This window comes from Rhinolophus sinicus, linkage group LG03 (assembly GCF_036562045.2).
Source record: "Rhinolophus sinicus isolate RSC01 linkage group LG03, ASM3656204v1, whole genome shotgun sequence".
NCBI classification, from domain to species: Eukaryota; Metazoa; Chordata; class Mammalia; order Chiroptera; family Rhinolophidae; genus Rhinolophus; species Rhinolophus sinicus.
In genome coordinates this window covers 12,216,784-12,231,944 of record NC_133753.1, presented here as the reverse complement: position 1 = coordinate 12,231,944, position 15,161 = coordinate 12,216,784, and the positions used below count along the sequence as shown (strand labels likewise).

The following is a 15,161-nucleotide window of genomic DNA, read 5'->3' as shown; positions in this document are numbered from 1 at the left end:
GCATGTGACATGACTTGAGTGACAGGTCTAACAGACCTTGGCACTAAAAGGAAAGCATTCCGGAATTACATGGGACCGGGGCTGGGGAACTGCGTACAGAAGACGGACTCGGGCAGTCCAAAAGCTTCGGTCAGGCAGGCACAACCGTTTCTGCCTGAACTGAGACCGCTGTTCTGTTCTGGGAAGATCAGGCAGTTGGAAGATCAAGGCTGGCCGCAGGGGATCTGAGGAAGAGGATGCAGGAAGGTAAGGTGGATACAGACTCACAGCGGTCAGACATTACACCTGGTGAGGGAGAAGGGAAAACTGACTGTGGTCTGTGTGTCTGGGGAGGAGGTAGATGCACGCAGGAAGAGGCACGTGGTAAGCTCACTCCAGGTCTCAGACTGGCACGGAACAGGCCCAGGTTCCAGAGCAGTCAGCTCGGGCCCTGCAGAGCAGGACTGCAGGCTGGTCCGAACCGAGGTAGGGCGCCTGGACAGAGGCTCAGCCTGAGGCCTGGGTTATAAGTGGAGAAGAGGAGGGGAACGTGCTATAAATATACTGGGGGTGAGTCACAGTTAAGGAGACGAGAGTGAGGGTGCAGAAGATACAGCCAGGGGAGGAAGACGGATGATGAGGTCCAACATGACTCTGGCAGCCACGTTTAGCCACCAGTAACCAGTTCTGGGCTTGTATAATTCCAAGCCCCGTGGGTGGGAGAGGGGTAGATGTGCGTGGTCAGCAGGAGAGAGGGGAGGGAAAGGGACAGGTCATTAGTATTGGTGCCTGTCCTGCCTCTTCTGGTGACAGGCAGAGAGGCGAGGGAAGGAGCAGGAACCAACTGGCGCCACACGAAGTCTGTGGTGCATTTAATTACTATTTCACCCTGATTTTCTCCAGCAGCAGGTTGCAACCGAGGAGGGAAGACAAGCAGATAATGTGGGCAAGCTGGAAATGACAAAACACAACACCGAACTCGCAGCAACTGATTAAAAGCGTTTCCGAGTGAATCAGAGTATAACCCTGCCTTATGAAGAGATAATCACGAATTTAGTTTAGCACTTGACCCAGTTAAAATTATAAAACGCCATTTGTTGATTTTAAATATTTTGCTTTCCCAGTTTATTTGGCAAAATACTTGGCTATTGTGATAGACTTCCAAAGGCAACGCACACAACGCATGGGATCCTATCAAAGCAACCTGACCTGGAATGCCCGCTACAGTTTCCTGCGATAAAATGCTGCATCAGCTTTCTTTTGTCCATTTTTGTAAACAGTTCCTTTTGTTTATATTGCAGGTAACCAAATGAAATGTCAAGCATAACAGGCTGAACCAAAGCAATTCATATGAAAGGGAAAAGCTATATAATGACACAACTGGTTTATCGGGAACATTTCTGGGCAGAGAGAACGTGCCTTCTTCCTCGGGTTCATGCCAGACACTGTGGGGATAAAAGGCATGGTTCCTACCCTCGGGACATTTACATTGTTAAAGCACTGAGAAGGGAACAGAACAGTGACAGAGCACAAGCCTGGAAGCCGGGCTGCCTGAGTATGGATCTTGGTTCCATTCCTCAGCAGTTGGTGACCCTGGGCCAGTCCCTTGAATTCGCCAAGCTTTCCCCTCATCTGCAAAATGGGAGCAGAGCCTAATCCTCGGGGTTCCTGTGAGGATCCATTCAGCACAGTGACTGGTACACACCACTCACTAAATGTTAGTTGCCAATGTTACTGTGGTTACCATTATAAGATGCACTGATGTGGCAAGTGCTACAGGAGTTCTAAGGAAGAAGAAACTTTTGTGGGCTGCAGGGACCAGGGAGGGCTGCACAGAAGACAGAGTTCAGCTAAGTTCTCTAAGGAATAGATACCATTTAGACATCTAGCTGGGGGACTCAGAGGAGATAGAGGGCCGTGAACCTGGTATGAGCACAAATGCTAGAAGAAAAATGAGACAGGATCAGTATAGCAAGTACATCAGAACGGTGGAGTAGAATTTCAGATTTGGGAAATGCTGGGAGATGTGCTAAAAAGGCACGTCAGGTCTCTCTGTGTGTACAGGGGCCTTGTATGACAGGCTAAGGAATCTAGACATTATCTGGCAGGCAATGAAAAGCTATTAAAGTCAAAAAGTAATGCTAGTTTACTCTCATTATCCAAAATTTAACGAGAGGGTAGCCAATCATTTCCAAACTATGGATGACCCAGAGATCATATTAAACACATCTGAGTCAGTACGTTTGGAGTGAGGTCTGAGATTTCCTAGCAAGCTCTCTAAGGTTGATGCTGCTGGTCTTTGGAGCACTCTTTGCATGACAAGAACGTATCTATTCAAAGTAGCCGGATGGAGAATGACTGCACAGGAGGCGGGTAACAAGATGGCTAGACATGAGGTAACAAACTCAGAGGGTCATAGATAAAAACACAGTACTGGAAATGTGCTTCTGATTTTAGGCTATATGTAAGGAGGAAGACAATCGAAACTTGAAAGTGTAGCTCTTAATTCTGAGCCTATTTTTCTCCTGCCATCTTAAAACAATGCTCATTTAAATATCACATATAAAACATAATTTTCTTTTATTAAGAACAAGTTTTCTTACTTTATAAACACAACACACAATATTATCAAAAATTGCACCCAGAAGTTAGCTCTCTACTACAAAAGAAAAACATTAAGAAATGCATTCCTTTTTCTACAAAGGAAAATGGCATGAATACATTCATGATATGCAGCCATTAATAACTTTCAAGGATGAGTGAAAGGGTTAGCAACATTTGGTCCAAAGAAAGAAACCATGGCAGCAGTTTCTTATGTGACAGTTGGATTAAAAGAAAAACAGCCCTCATGCTATTACAGCAAGAACAGTGTATTCAACCATATATGTAGATGAGAAATTGGATACGTTGGCCACCACACTTGTTATAGTGACATCTCAAAAACTAAACCCTGGGTTGGGTAGCTGTCAAACCCAGTAATTTCCTCTCGAGAGCAGTCTTTGTCACACTGACAGACCACATCTGTATTCATGCTGGGGTGGATTCTGAATAATATCTGTGACACAGACAGAAAATAAAGGCGACTGCCAGTCCTCTCTCCACGACAGATAAACCCATCAGTGAGTTTCAGAGCTAGAAGAAGCCTGCCAGGTCATATCACACAACACCTTCATTTCTGTGATGAGGACAGTGCAGGCCACAGAGGTTCGCTGATTTGTGGGAAGTCAGGTAAATGGCAGGGCTGGGACTGGAACTCAAGTCTCCTGATTCCCAGCCCTGGCGCTGACTATATTACCCAACCAGAATATGGCGCCAGTGTGGCATTGGGAGAGGCAAACACAGATGCAGAACAAAGAGTCTGCTCACTACATAAGCCATTCGTTTACATAAAATGTTGTCTATTCACCGTGTACAAAACTGTGCTGTTGAGAGCGTGATGATGAATAGCTTAGTGTGACTGCTCACGTCGAGCTCCTGCTCTAACACTGGGAATAATGTATATACAGCAACAGCTACATATAAACATAAACAAGAAAGATATTTATGACAGATGAGGAGTTTAAAGCAGAAAGTGGAGACTATTTCCTTTTGGGGGGTTGGAAGACGGTAGGTAGGGTGTAGAGTAAGGCCAGCTTTCAAGATAAATATCTTAACAGCTGGGCCTTGAAGGATAAATAGAATTTGTATCTGGAGGGGTCTGACATGAGAGGACTACAAAATCTGGACAACCTACATGTGAAAGAGATCAAATATTCCTTCCAGTTAAATAATATACCCTTGATAACATGAACTAAATTAGTTTAACTGAAGAAACTAAACACATTCTGTTTGAAAGTCTATGTAACAAAGTCAATACTCTCCTGTACTTCTTTCCTGGTGCATTTCTGAGCTTCAAGCCCTGTGTCACCAATATCAAGTTTATGCTGGTAACGGACTAGCCTCAAATGCAAGGATATAATTTTTGTCCATGGAGCAAAATCGATTAAGAATCCTCTGAAAAACAGGCATTTTCTTAAACTGATTAGACTATGATTATTTCTACAGCTGGATTTTTAAAGTACGGTTTTATTCCATATATTACATGTGAAAGTCCCCAGAGGAAATGTGAGGTCACTTGTAAAGCTTACACACATCCATACTCCCCATAGCGATCACGTGCAAAAGGATAATCAGAAAAGGGGATCTCTGACCATAAAATTTTGAAACAAAAAATTGAAATGAAAACTAAAGCATGACAACTGCAGAGGAGATACAAAAATTTGTGCAATAAAAGCTGGAAGCTCAAGATGTCTCCTTCTTTGGCCATTACACTCACACACCAGGCGTGCATATCTGTGTATGGTTACAAAGAATTGAGATAGGATTTCTAGTCTTTTTTTATACTTCTCTATACACAGCAGCATGTAGACACTTACAGATCAATAACCATATCCACCCAAGTAGACACTCACGATAATAACTGCGATCTTGTTGAGGTCACATGACTACATTTATAAGAGAATCCTTCTGATGCCCAAAATAATGACTGGGAAATTCTCTTCATAGAGATTGTCCAAGAAAATGATATGTAACAAGTTGGCTGCTGGTAGAAAGGAATTACAGGAAGCTAAAGAACACAATGAAAAATAATACTCCAAAAGAGATGCAAATGATTTGCAAAAACAAATGCTATCTTAAGTCACTTTCCTATAGGACCCTCGGCTCTGTAAGATGCTCTTCCATTCAGCTTAACAGAAGAGTCTGTTACTTCATTTTACCCAAGCTCATAACGACCTGTCCCTCTATAATGGCTGCGATATAAAGCATATATGATCTTTCTGCCAAAAGAATATCCATCACTCCCTTTAAAAAATGCATTCCTAAGCCCCTACCCCCATTGACACTCTGACACGAAAACTTTCAGTCAACAAGTCATGATGCTCTTCCTGTCAACCGATTTTTAATACCTCAAAAAGGAGAATCAGATGTTCTGTATTTCTTGACCTTCCCCGTGCAATGTGAAGAATGGGATTCTAACACCAGAAATATAAGATATCACTTTCAACAGCTCCTTTTGTGACTGGAGAGCATTTTGGTGTCCCGAAGTGCTGCCTCAGTATTTCCACATTCCATTAATATCTGACAACCCGCCTGTGCACTCAGAACGTTGCACACTGGGTCAGGGAGAGGGCTTTCTGTACATCTACATTTCATTTCATGTCTGGGAAACAGAAGAAGCTTCCCAGAGCCTTTTGCCAGCTGACAGGTGGTGCGAATGTGCAGATCTCAGTGCTTCCGACGAGATGGAGAAGGCTTCTAGGCACGGGGAAGTAAACACATCCACGCGGAGAAAAACACCAGCCAGAGACACTACAGGGCGCTGATGACGGGCAAAGTCAAGGAAGAACATTAAGCCAGCTTCCCGATGATGGCAGAAGCTAAATCATGAGCTGAAAGTGCCCCCAAAATAAAGCAAGGAGAGGCCATTAGAGATTAATTCATGAAAATCACACGGAGAAAGACAAAAATGGAAAGCAAAGCCCCATGTGGTTATAAAGCTCCTGACTACATTTTACTGTATTCTTTCCTAGTTTATAAGAAGTAAATAAAAACTGTGAAGAAAACTTTAAGTGAGAATTTTACCGTCACTGGGAATTTAGAGTGACAACGGATCAACACTTATTTATTAAGTGACTACAATGCATAAAACAATAAGCTGGAGACAGTAAAAGTTGAAGATAAGCTCATAAATTCAAAGAGTTTGTAGTATTTTATGGAGATACTCCTAAAGACTGTACTTTTGTTTATCAAGTAAGTGACTGAAAAGAATCCACAACCATATTATCAAACTTTAGAGCAAGGAGACAAGGCTGTTTGATGTGAAGAAAACAGGCTGTATTGAGCAGGACCATGAAAGACAGGTCTAAGGTAGACAGGTATGGAGTAGAGGAAGGCATTGCCAGCAAGGGAAACAGAATGACGTTTAAATACACATCACATATTCAAAGGAACAAACACTATGCCAAAGGAAACACAGGAATTTGGGGCTAATGAAAGGTGAGTGTGGAAAGGTGACCAGATGTTGGAGAGCCAGGTTAAATAGTTTTAACTTTACCTGCTAGAGTCATTGAAGATTTTTGAAAGTTTTCTTTTGTTGTTGTTTTTTTTTAAAGATAGCACTACAAAGTTTTCAGTAAGTTCTAGTCATATTAAAAAGGAAAGATTTTTTTGTTTGTTTGTCTTAACCTTTTTGTGCAAGAAAGAGCCTATTATCTCACATTAACTCCATTGTATAAACAGTGTTTTCAGTTCTCAGACCTCTTGAACTTCTGCCATTTGTAGTGAGTAGAGAAAAGTTAGTTTAGTTACACAAATACACTGTTATTTTAGAACACATTATACAAATCGTGAGTATCAGCTCTAAGTAGAAAGCAAAGTTATATATTTTAAATACTGAAAGGAATCTCAAATTTTGAAACCCAAATAGTAAAGATTTTATGATACCTTTAGAAATAATATAAACTAGTACCAATTTTTGTTTTTTACACAAGATAATTATCTCTTGGTTTAAGAAAGTAATTTGTTCCTCAAAGCCCTTCCCTCAGTAGAAAACTTACTTTCCTTAATTTATATGAAAAAAGACTATAATTAGCAGCCCCCCAAAAATTATCCATTAAAAATAAAATCTCAGAAATCATTGTTTCCCCCAATAAAACAAACACCTCCATAAAACAAGACTTGGAAGCAGATATAAAAAGGCTAAGAGGAGATATTAGAAAATAACGACATACAGAAAAATAACAAAAGGAAATGAAACATCAGCAGGTAGAGCTCAAGGAAGAAATGTAAGAGAAAAATAAAACTATAATAGGGAAAAAAAAGTTATATTGGATACAGCGCAAAGGAGAACAGGTATTACTGAAAATACACTAAGAAACATGGTGAGCAAAGCAAGCAAATGAAATATAAACGAACAAAAATTTTAAAAAGACTCTCAACATAAGCATAATCAACACTCTCAAAGAAAAAGAAAGTGACTCAATTATGTTACAGTTCACTCCATTAAGTATTTTTATTCAAGGGCAATGGCCCAGATAAACTTTTTTGAATATGAAAGACACCAGGATTCTTAGATCCCTACTAGAGGATCAACTTCAGCTAAGCAGAAACTATGGCACAAGGCCTGGAGGTGAGCTTTGAATCCATTTAACTGTAAACAAAGACTAAAACTTAAGAGATTATGATCGTAAAACAGAATGTGAATGTTATCAGCTCTGACAACACATATATACGATTTAAAAACCACATTGCTTTTATTTACGATAAAATCACTAAAGTAAACACCACTAGTAGTTAGGCAACAATTCACAAACCTTATAAAATATCTCATTTAGTTCTTGGAACACCCTCAGATTTAATGAATGACACACTAGTGTTTCCATCAGGTTATAAAATGAAATGATTCATTGATGCCTTAGGCTCCAAGTCTGTCTTTTTGAATTGTTTTGTTTGGTTGGTTGGTTTTATTGTTACAGTTGGTTGGTTTGGCATGTAAAATGAAAGTGCAATATGGGCAAGTACTTCTGAAAGAGACTACTCTGATGCTTCAGAAGTTTCTTTGGGAAGAATCTGGCAGTCGATGAATGGAAGATTATGAAAACTTCTTCCATCATTAAAACCACAGATAACTCTGGTCTGATCAGAAGCCTCCCTCTCCAGGTGCCCTCTTTTAGTGATCTTCAGATACCAGCGTTCTTCGGGGTAACTGTGGACCTGGGTAATGGACTCCATTCACCCTGGTCAATTATGTCAAAGGTTACGCTAATCAAGCTTCTCAAAAAGGGAGCCTCTAACTTTAGAAACATTACGTAATTCGGCATCACTAACAGCCTCAGCAGCTGAGTTTCTTCTTATTTTTGAAAATTGTTTGCACCACGAAAACAGAGAGATGTGTGGAAGTTAAACACCTCTGTTTCTTCGGACTACTTCAATTGACACTTAGAGAAAATATTTTTCTCTCTTTTGGTTCCACAACTTAATTTAATACTTATTATGCATCATTTATTCTGACTTATGGATTGTGGTGCAATAATAATACTACTACAAATTTCAGCTTAAGCAGAGCATGTTCAATGAACTAAAATGCCTTGTTTTGTATGCTGCAGTGGTATATATTGATGTATAGGTTATATACACATGTGCTACTATATTAATATGTTATGTATATTATAAAGCATAATACAGAAATTCTCAAAATTAAAGATACGAATATTTTATTTGTTAATAGCAGATGACTTTTTGCTGTCACTAGAAATTATTAATCATATTTATCAGGAACATGATTTAATATGTTTCATTATTTCTGAACATCTCATTTTAATCCTTTGTGACTGAACAATTTGTTTTAATACTTGGTTTTAATGGCTGTCAGAGATATGTCATGAAGATATGTAGATAAGAATGGAACAAGGGAATCATGGCACCGAGTCCCTTGGGTTTTCATTCCATCTCTGATAAGGAAAAGGTTTAGTGGTGGTTTTTTTTTAAATTATTATTTTGTTATTGCTAACTGACATTCAGCTAGTAAATGTCCATCCCTCCTGATATTAGTTGCTCTTCAAAACTTATTAAAGCTATTACATTTTTATATCTTTAAAAACTAAAGATAAAAACTAAAAATCACTGAAACTTTGCAAGTTTTTTTTTTTTTTAACACCAGATTACGACGTTCCATTTTCAACTTATTGAACATGCAGATATGAAGGGTTTTAGGTGACACACATCATTGAAAAAAAAAAAAAACAACACATTTCCAAACACCCATTTTTCAAAATGCTCTCCCGGTAGCACAGGTTTCTCTTGAGCAGTGACTTTCTCACTCATTGTTAAAACATTACTTCTATATTTAAGTGTGTTTTTCAAAAATTTCTATGAAACCACTCCTATTGAAACCACTTCACACATAAAGGTCAGCAAATTTTGACACTTGTCTTTTTGTAAAAGGAAAGTGAAGTAACAATCCTTTGTTCTTTTGTTAAACACAAGCCCTGGGTGGTATAAATACACTGACGTTCATTACTCACCTCATCACGAAGTGAGTACAAAGATGCTACTATAACTCAGAGAACTGGTTGTGCCAGTTCTAAGTAATACTGTCCTATGGCACTTGGTCTACACGTGGCTTTAACGCCTTTGCTCTCCTTCCATCATTTGCTCAATCATTTGCTTGTGAGTGATGCAGCGAAAGAATTTCATACATGTCACTGTCAGTAATAGTGAGTGCGAATCCTTACTTCAAATAACCTGCCTGATCATTTCTAGTGGGTAAGGCTGAGTACTGGCCAGATTTCATGAAATTACTTTTATCCCAAATGGGAACACCCCCAGAAGTCCCCCCAAATCCATTCTCTCCTTCTTCCTCAGTATCAGAAACTCAGAGAGCAGGTGACTGCCTAGAGCAAAGACGACACTTTCCATCCCTCTCGCCACCTTGCAGCGACACATGTCCTTGGAACTAAGTTTTGGTCACTGGGATGTAAGTAGAAACAACAGAGCCTCAAAAGGAGGAGGAGCATATCTTCTGTTCCTTTTCCTGCCTAGCTGGAATTCAAGCCTGATGGCTGAAATTGAAGCAAGCCTTGCAGCAAGAGGGAGAAGCCAGGTGCTGAGGCAGCCCAAACAAGAAAGGAAGAATCCAGATCTGACTGTGCTGCCATCAGATCAGCCTGGCACTGCTCACGTTTATGTGAGACAGAAGCACACTGCTCTCTTCCTTGAGCTTCGTTATTTTGGGGTTTCTGGCTCTCACTGCAATACCGAACCCTAACTAACACGTCAGGTGACAGGGTTGATGAAGAGCTCACACTAGCAGTCAGAGAAGAGGCAGCTCCACCATCTTCTCAGGTCAACATGTGCTTGCTCAGTATTCATTCCACCTTCAACCTGCAGTTTTCTAACACAAACTGCTTTTAAGCCACGTGGCCACTTAGTCAGGAATAGTTCGTAAAGATGACATAATACAGTCTTTAAAATAAAGCTACTGTATCAGGCATGCGTGTGCTGCAGCCTATGTGTATCAGTAACTTTGAGAACAAATGAACGAGGGAGCCCCCATTAAGCAATGCCATCTCTTCTCTCCAGACAACTCAAGAACTATGTTTAACCTGCATCTCATGAAATACAGACCACGGGAGAACACCAGTATCCATGTTCAATAGTAAAGCTTCATTCTTTTTTTCAGTTAATAAATATAATAAAAATACAAAGACGTTCTACTTCCTTCCTGTTCCTCTCCCACCCTACTGACAAATGTTTTTATGCACCTCCCTGGTGTGCAAGCACCCCACTATCAAGGGTAAGTGTGCATTAATAGCTAACTGTAAATTTCTCTCCCGGATCACGACAATATGCTGAGATGAAAATGTTCATTCATGGAACATCGGCGTAAAGAAGTGTTGTCCCTGAAATTTAAAACTTGTAAAAAGAAATGTAAATCAGGGGGTAGGTGTATGTGAAGGTTTTGGTGCTTACCTGAAAACTTCGAGAATAATCCTTTCTGGTAACTTGGGAGCCACCTGCTTAAATGCTTTTTGGAAATCTTCCAAAGTTAAATATCCACGATCTAATTGAAAATAAAATATAAAACATTCGCTTACTTCTATTAACCCTACGAATTGTTATTTTAGCCATATAACATGCATACTTTAATATATATTATTAGGAGAGGAGCAGTAATTTATAGTTGATTTTACACATAAGGTAATCTCAGAGTCTCATTGGAAGAATTTAAGAATCTAGTAATACTCTGCTTCAGTGCAGCACCAGGTGATCTCAAAGGCCACTTCTGGTCCTATCATTTGCTGATGCTCTGAGTCCCAGGAAAAGGACTACACAGACATATACTATGCAACAACAGCATAAGGCTTCCAGGCTTTATAAATTGCCAAAACGGTTTATTCTTCAAAATTCATTTTCTTTTCTTGCTTGGTATTAGAATTACAATATAGCAATATTTAGAGGGAAACTATAACAGAAACCAAGATACTGACCCTGGACTCCACAAGTATTTTTGTCCTGTGTGTGATCTGTGGGGTGCAGAGGGTCTGCAGCCCCTCAATCCCAGCCACCCTCAGTGTGGGTCCAAGCAGGAGTTGAAGGAGAAGCCACACGTCTCCTACACGTCCGTAGGTGGCTCATGACCTGTACCCCACATGGCCAGCCCTTTCGCTGTCCCCATTATAATCTTAAGTACGACTGTATCACTGTAAATATTATTTCATCCATGGTAAATGTCAAGAACTGAAGATCATGATGGGAAAAGCGTTCACACCAACATCTAAGGTAATAGCTAATGAGTAAAATAAACTTCCAAGGACATTTATGGGATTTACTGAGTGTATGTTCCCATTCACAGTGAATGCCTTAACAGCAATTTCTAATATCAAAACATTTAAAAGAGACTTACAGTGTCTGTCAAAAGCTGTGAAGATGTGTCTTACTTCGTTCCGATATAGTTGAGCTTCCCTCTTTTTCCTTATAACATTTAAAAACTCCTCAAGTAATACACCTAAAAGTTGGGGAGAAAAATTGTCTTCCTCTTTAAGAAAAAACAAAACATAAAGTGATACCTATCATGAACAAATTTTGCCTTAATTTTGGTGAACAACTATGTATTCCTTAAGCTCTATACCGAAAAGACATTTTGCTAAATGCTTAGTAGGCCCGACACTATCAGGCGATAGCCAAACGCAATAGACTGTTGTAGTTCACTGGTGTTTCCAGGGGATAAAGGAATGGTGACCTCAAAAAAAGTGTAACACTCTGCCCTACAACAGATCTAACAGACGGGCCCAAGACTACATACTAAACAAGGTCTCATAATTTTTCTTTCCTTCTGCCTCTTTGATCCCCTTTTTTCCTAGCCAGATGTCATTACCGCAGGGTTTTTTTTCCAACTGGGAGATCAGGGCGAAGAAGCAGTTTCTCAAAAGTCAATACCAATTGCGCACCACAGATAAAGGTGGAGAGAATGTTCCATAAACAATAGAGCTGGCACGGTCCCCAGCCTTGGGTACACCCCATGACTGTTCTGCAGCCTCGGGCTCTGCTTCCTGTGATTCTCATAATAAAAGAGCCCAGCATGATCATATGAGATTGGATACTGTGCTTACAAAGTCTATCAAAATGAATTCTAATGTGATCTTTGTAGGAGATTTAAAGAGCGGAGACAAGAATTTAAACATTTTAGTGACCTGACCCCTAAATATACAAAAAGAGCAGTTCAATTTTGTAACTCAGGAGTTCCTTTAAAAAACTGTATCACTGTCTTAAAAATAGCCCCAATAGATACAATAATAACCACGTGCTAATTTCTAAAAACTCATACCCTTTTCCTTTTGGTGAGGTGATACTGAGCTGCATACTTTTCCTAAAATAGTTCCAATGGTTGGAAAACAAAAAACAAAAAACAGGAGACAGTTTTCATAATTTTCCACTTTTTCTTATTTGTAGTTAAAGATTTAGAAACTAAAAAATCAATCTATCTTGGTATTTAAATGATTCATACAACTCTTTAGGACCCACTGTGTGCCAGTCACTGTGTCAAACTCTGGAAACAGAGGGGAAAAGAGAACACACAGGATTTCAGTCCCATGGGACTTACTGGTCTAGTGGTGGAAACAGTGCTCATACAGGGTTAATTGCAGTTGTGCAAATATGCAATTATAAATCGTGGCATGTGCAAAGAGGGGAAAAACAGGAGGTTCTAAGTCACAGGAATCCTTCTACAGAGAGGGCTCTGGTGAAGGAGAAAGCTCTCAGAGGAGTTAATAATTAAGCTAAGAACTAAGTGGTAAGAAGATACCACCTGGTAAAGGATGGGAAGAAGAGCATTCCAGGCAGAGGAAACAGCTGATGCCAAAACCAGGGGGTGGGAAAAGGCCACTGTGGCTGGATGTAGTGCGCAAGACAGCGATACAAGGCAGGGCTGGTGGGGGGCAGGGTTCAGCACGCACAGGCCTGTGTGCCACAGGAAGTAATTTGGCTTTTATTTAAGTTGCAACAGGAAGTCAATAAAAGGTTTGAATTCGGAAGTGACATGATCTGATTTAGATTTCTTAAAGATCTTTCTGGCTGTTGCCTCGAAAAAGGACTGGGAGAAAGCAAAATGTAAAAAGGGAGACCTGTGGGGAGCCTATTGTCAGATGTGGTGGCTAGAGTACTGGCAGTTAGAATAGAGGAGGGGAAGGTTTCCAGAGGTTTCGGAACACATGAAGGGCTAGATGAGGCAGGTGAGAAAGGAGATGTCAAGAATAACCCCTGCGTTCTGGCTTGAGTACGCAGTGATTTGAGGAGTCATTTTAAAGAGATGAGAAAGGCTAGGGAAAGAACAGGAGTTGGGGGTGAGATGAGAGTTGTGATTTCGACTTAAATGTTCGATGCTTTGGAGACAACCAAGAGCAAAAGTCAAGTAAGCAACTGGATATATTCTAGGCAACAAGGCCTACCTCCCAGCACCTACCACAGTGCTTGGCATATGCTGAATAAATATGCATTGTATAGAACTAGCATAGGTAACATTTTCCCCCATAGTAGTTAGGGTGTGTATTGGTGCAGCTCCAGTCTCAGCTCACCACCGTTGGGACTGGAGAACATATTTAAAACTGCTAGCTGAGCTTAAAATTGAAGTCATCAGGCCATGTTCCCACAGGATCCAACCCCTAACTTTAGTTCAGGGACACCAAAAGCTAATCAATTAAACAGCATCTAGATTAGTTGAAATTCTTAAGTATGTTCAATGATCAAAGCATATCTTATGAGGCCCTTCACAATCTAGCCCCAGCCAACCTTTCTAGCCTCCCTAGCAAACTTCCCAACATTTCCACAAGACAACGGGCTCTTTCACGCCTCCATACCATTGCAGGCATTGGATACATGGCCTGGAATGTGCGCTCTCCTTTTCCTCCTAGTGAATTTTTACATCTCCTCTCAGAGGCAACGATCTTACCTCCTCTTTGAAGGCTACCCTGATTTCTTTCAGCCGAGTCTCTTTCCTGTGACTCAACAGCTCTCTGTTCACAACATAATCATAGAGTCTACCGGGTCCTTTGGTCATTATTTGGCCACACATCTGCCTGAGACACACTGAGTAAAAATATTGTATGTTGTTCAAAATTTTAGCCCCAGTGCATAGCATGATACTTTGCATGTAAGAAGGCATTCATTAATGTTTGTTGAATAAAATAATAGGAAGATATTATTTCTAGTTTTCAGCAAAAAAGCATTAAAATAGTTTTAATGATCTTAAAACTCTGTAAGCTACCATATTTTACTGTGTATAATGCGCTCCCATGTATAATGTACACCCATGTTTTGGGCCCAAACTTTCAGGGGGGAAAAATCTTCCATTTTAATTTTTTATTTCAAATTTTTATTTGTTTACATTTAGGTACTCGTTTTTTGTATTATAAAGGAATTTTAGCATTTCTTTTCTAACATATTATGGTATAAGCAATTTTTGGTAACAAATAATGACAAAACACAAGAACAAATACAAGGTTCAAGAAATTTATGTACCGGTAAGAAATTTACAGTATTTACGCATCATAGAAAGCCAAGAACTCTTCGTTGTTGCAAGTTGGTCGTGAGTTCAACAAAAATGATTATCGTATTCCAGGGTATTATTTTGCATACAGATATCGTTATTGATTTCTAGAGTTATACTTTTAACTCATAAGCATAAATAAAAGAATTAAAAACATTTATATAGATACAGAATTAGTATAACCCATGTATTATACAATGTGCACCCTTATTTTTCCCTCACCAATTTGTGCAAAAAAGTGCACATTATACACGGCAAAACATGGTAATGCCAAAAAGTAGGTCACTTTTTATTCACATAGCCAGCAAAATAAATCATTTCATAAACCCCAATTACGTATGATACAGTAAAAAACAAACAAAAAACAGAGGTAAAGGAAAAGCATGGATTGTATTTTTTTACTTATCATTGCATCTGATTTAGAGAAATGGTAAGAAAAAAAGCACAATTCCATGGTTCCTTGTGTGATTCACAAGAAAAAAAAGTACATGAGTGCTGATATCTTTTAAATTACATATTCAGAAAACTCATTAGGATTTGGAGCTATAAAGGCCTCAGGTCTCTATTTCATAATCTTGTGGGATAAAAAGCAAACGTTCTT

The 15,161-nt window shown here is 39.6% G+C and overlaps 1 protein-coding gene across 3 annotated transcripts in view; it reads right to left on the bottom strand.

Moving 5' to 3' along the window:
• EFCAB11 (EF-hand calcium binding domain 11) overlaps positions 1-15,161 on the bottom strand; it is a 123,740-nt gene that overhangs the window by 94,479 nt on the left and 14,100 nt on the right. For 2 of the 3 annotated variants that reach the window (XM_019744295.2, XM_019744287.2), the window contains exons 4-5: positions 11,423-11,524; positions 10,489-10,579 (exon numbers count right to left, since the gene is read on the bottom strand). In XM_019744295.2, coding sequence (XP_019599854.2) covers positions 10,489-10,579; positions 11,423-11,524 — 193 coding nt within the window. Of the gene's footprint in view, positions 1-5,386; positions 5,409-10,488; positions 10,580-11,422; positions 11,525-15,161 lie in introns of those variants that run through there. The other variant, XM_074327055.1, reaches the window with a different exon arrangement.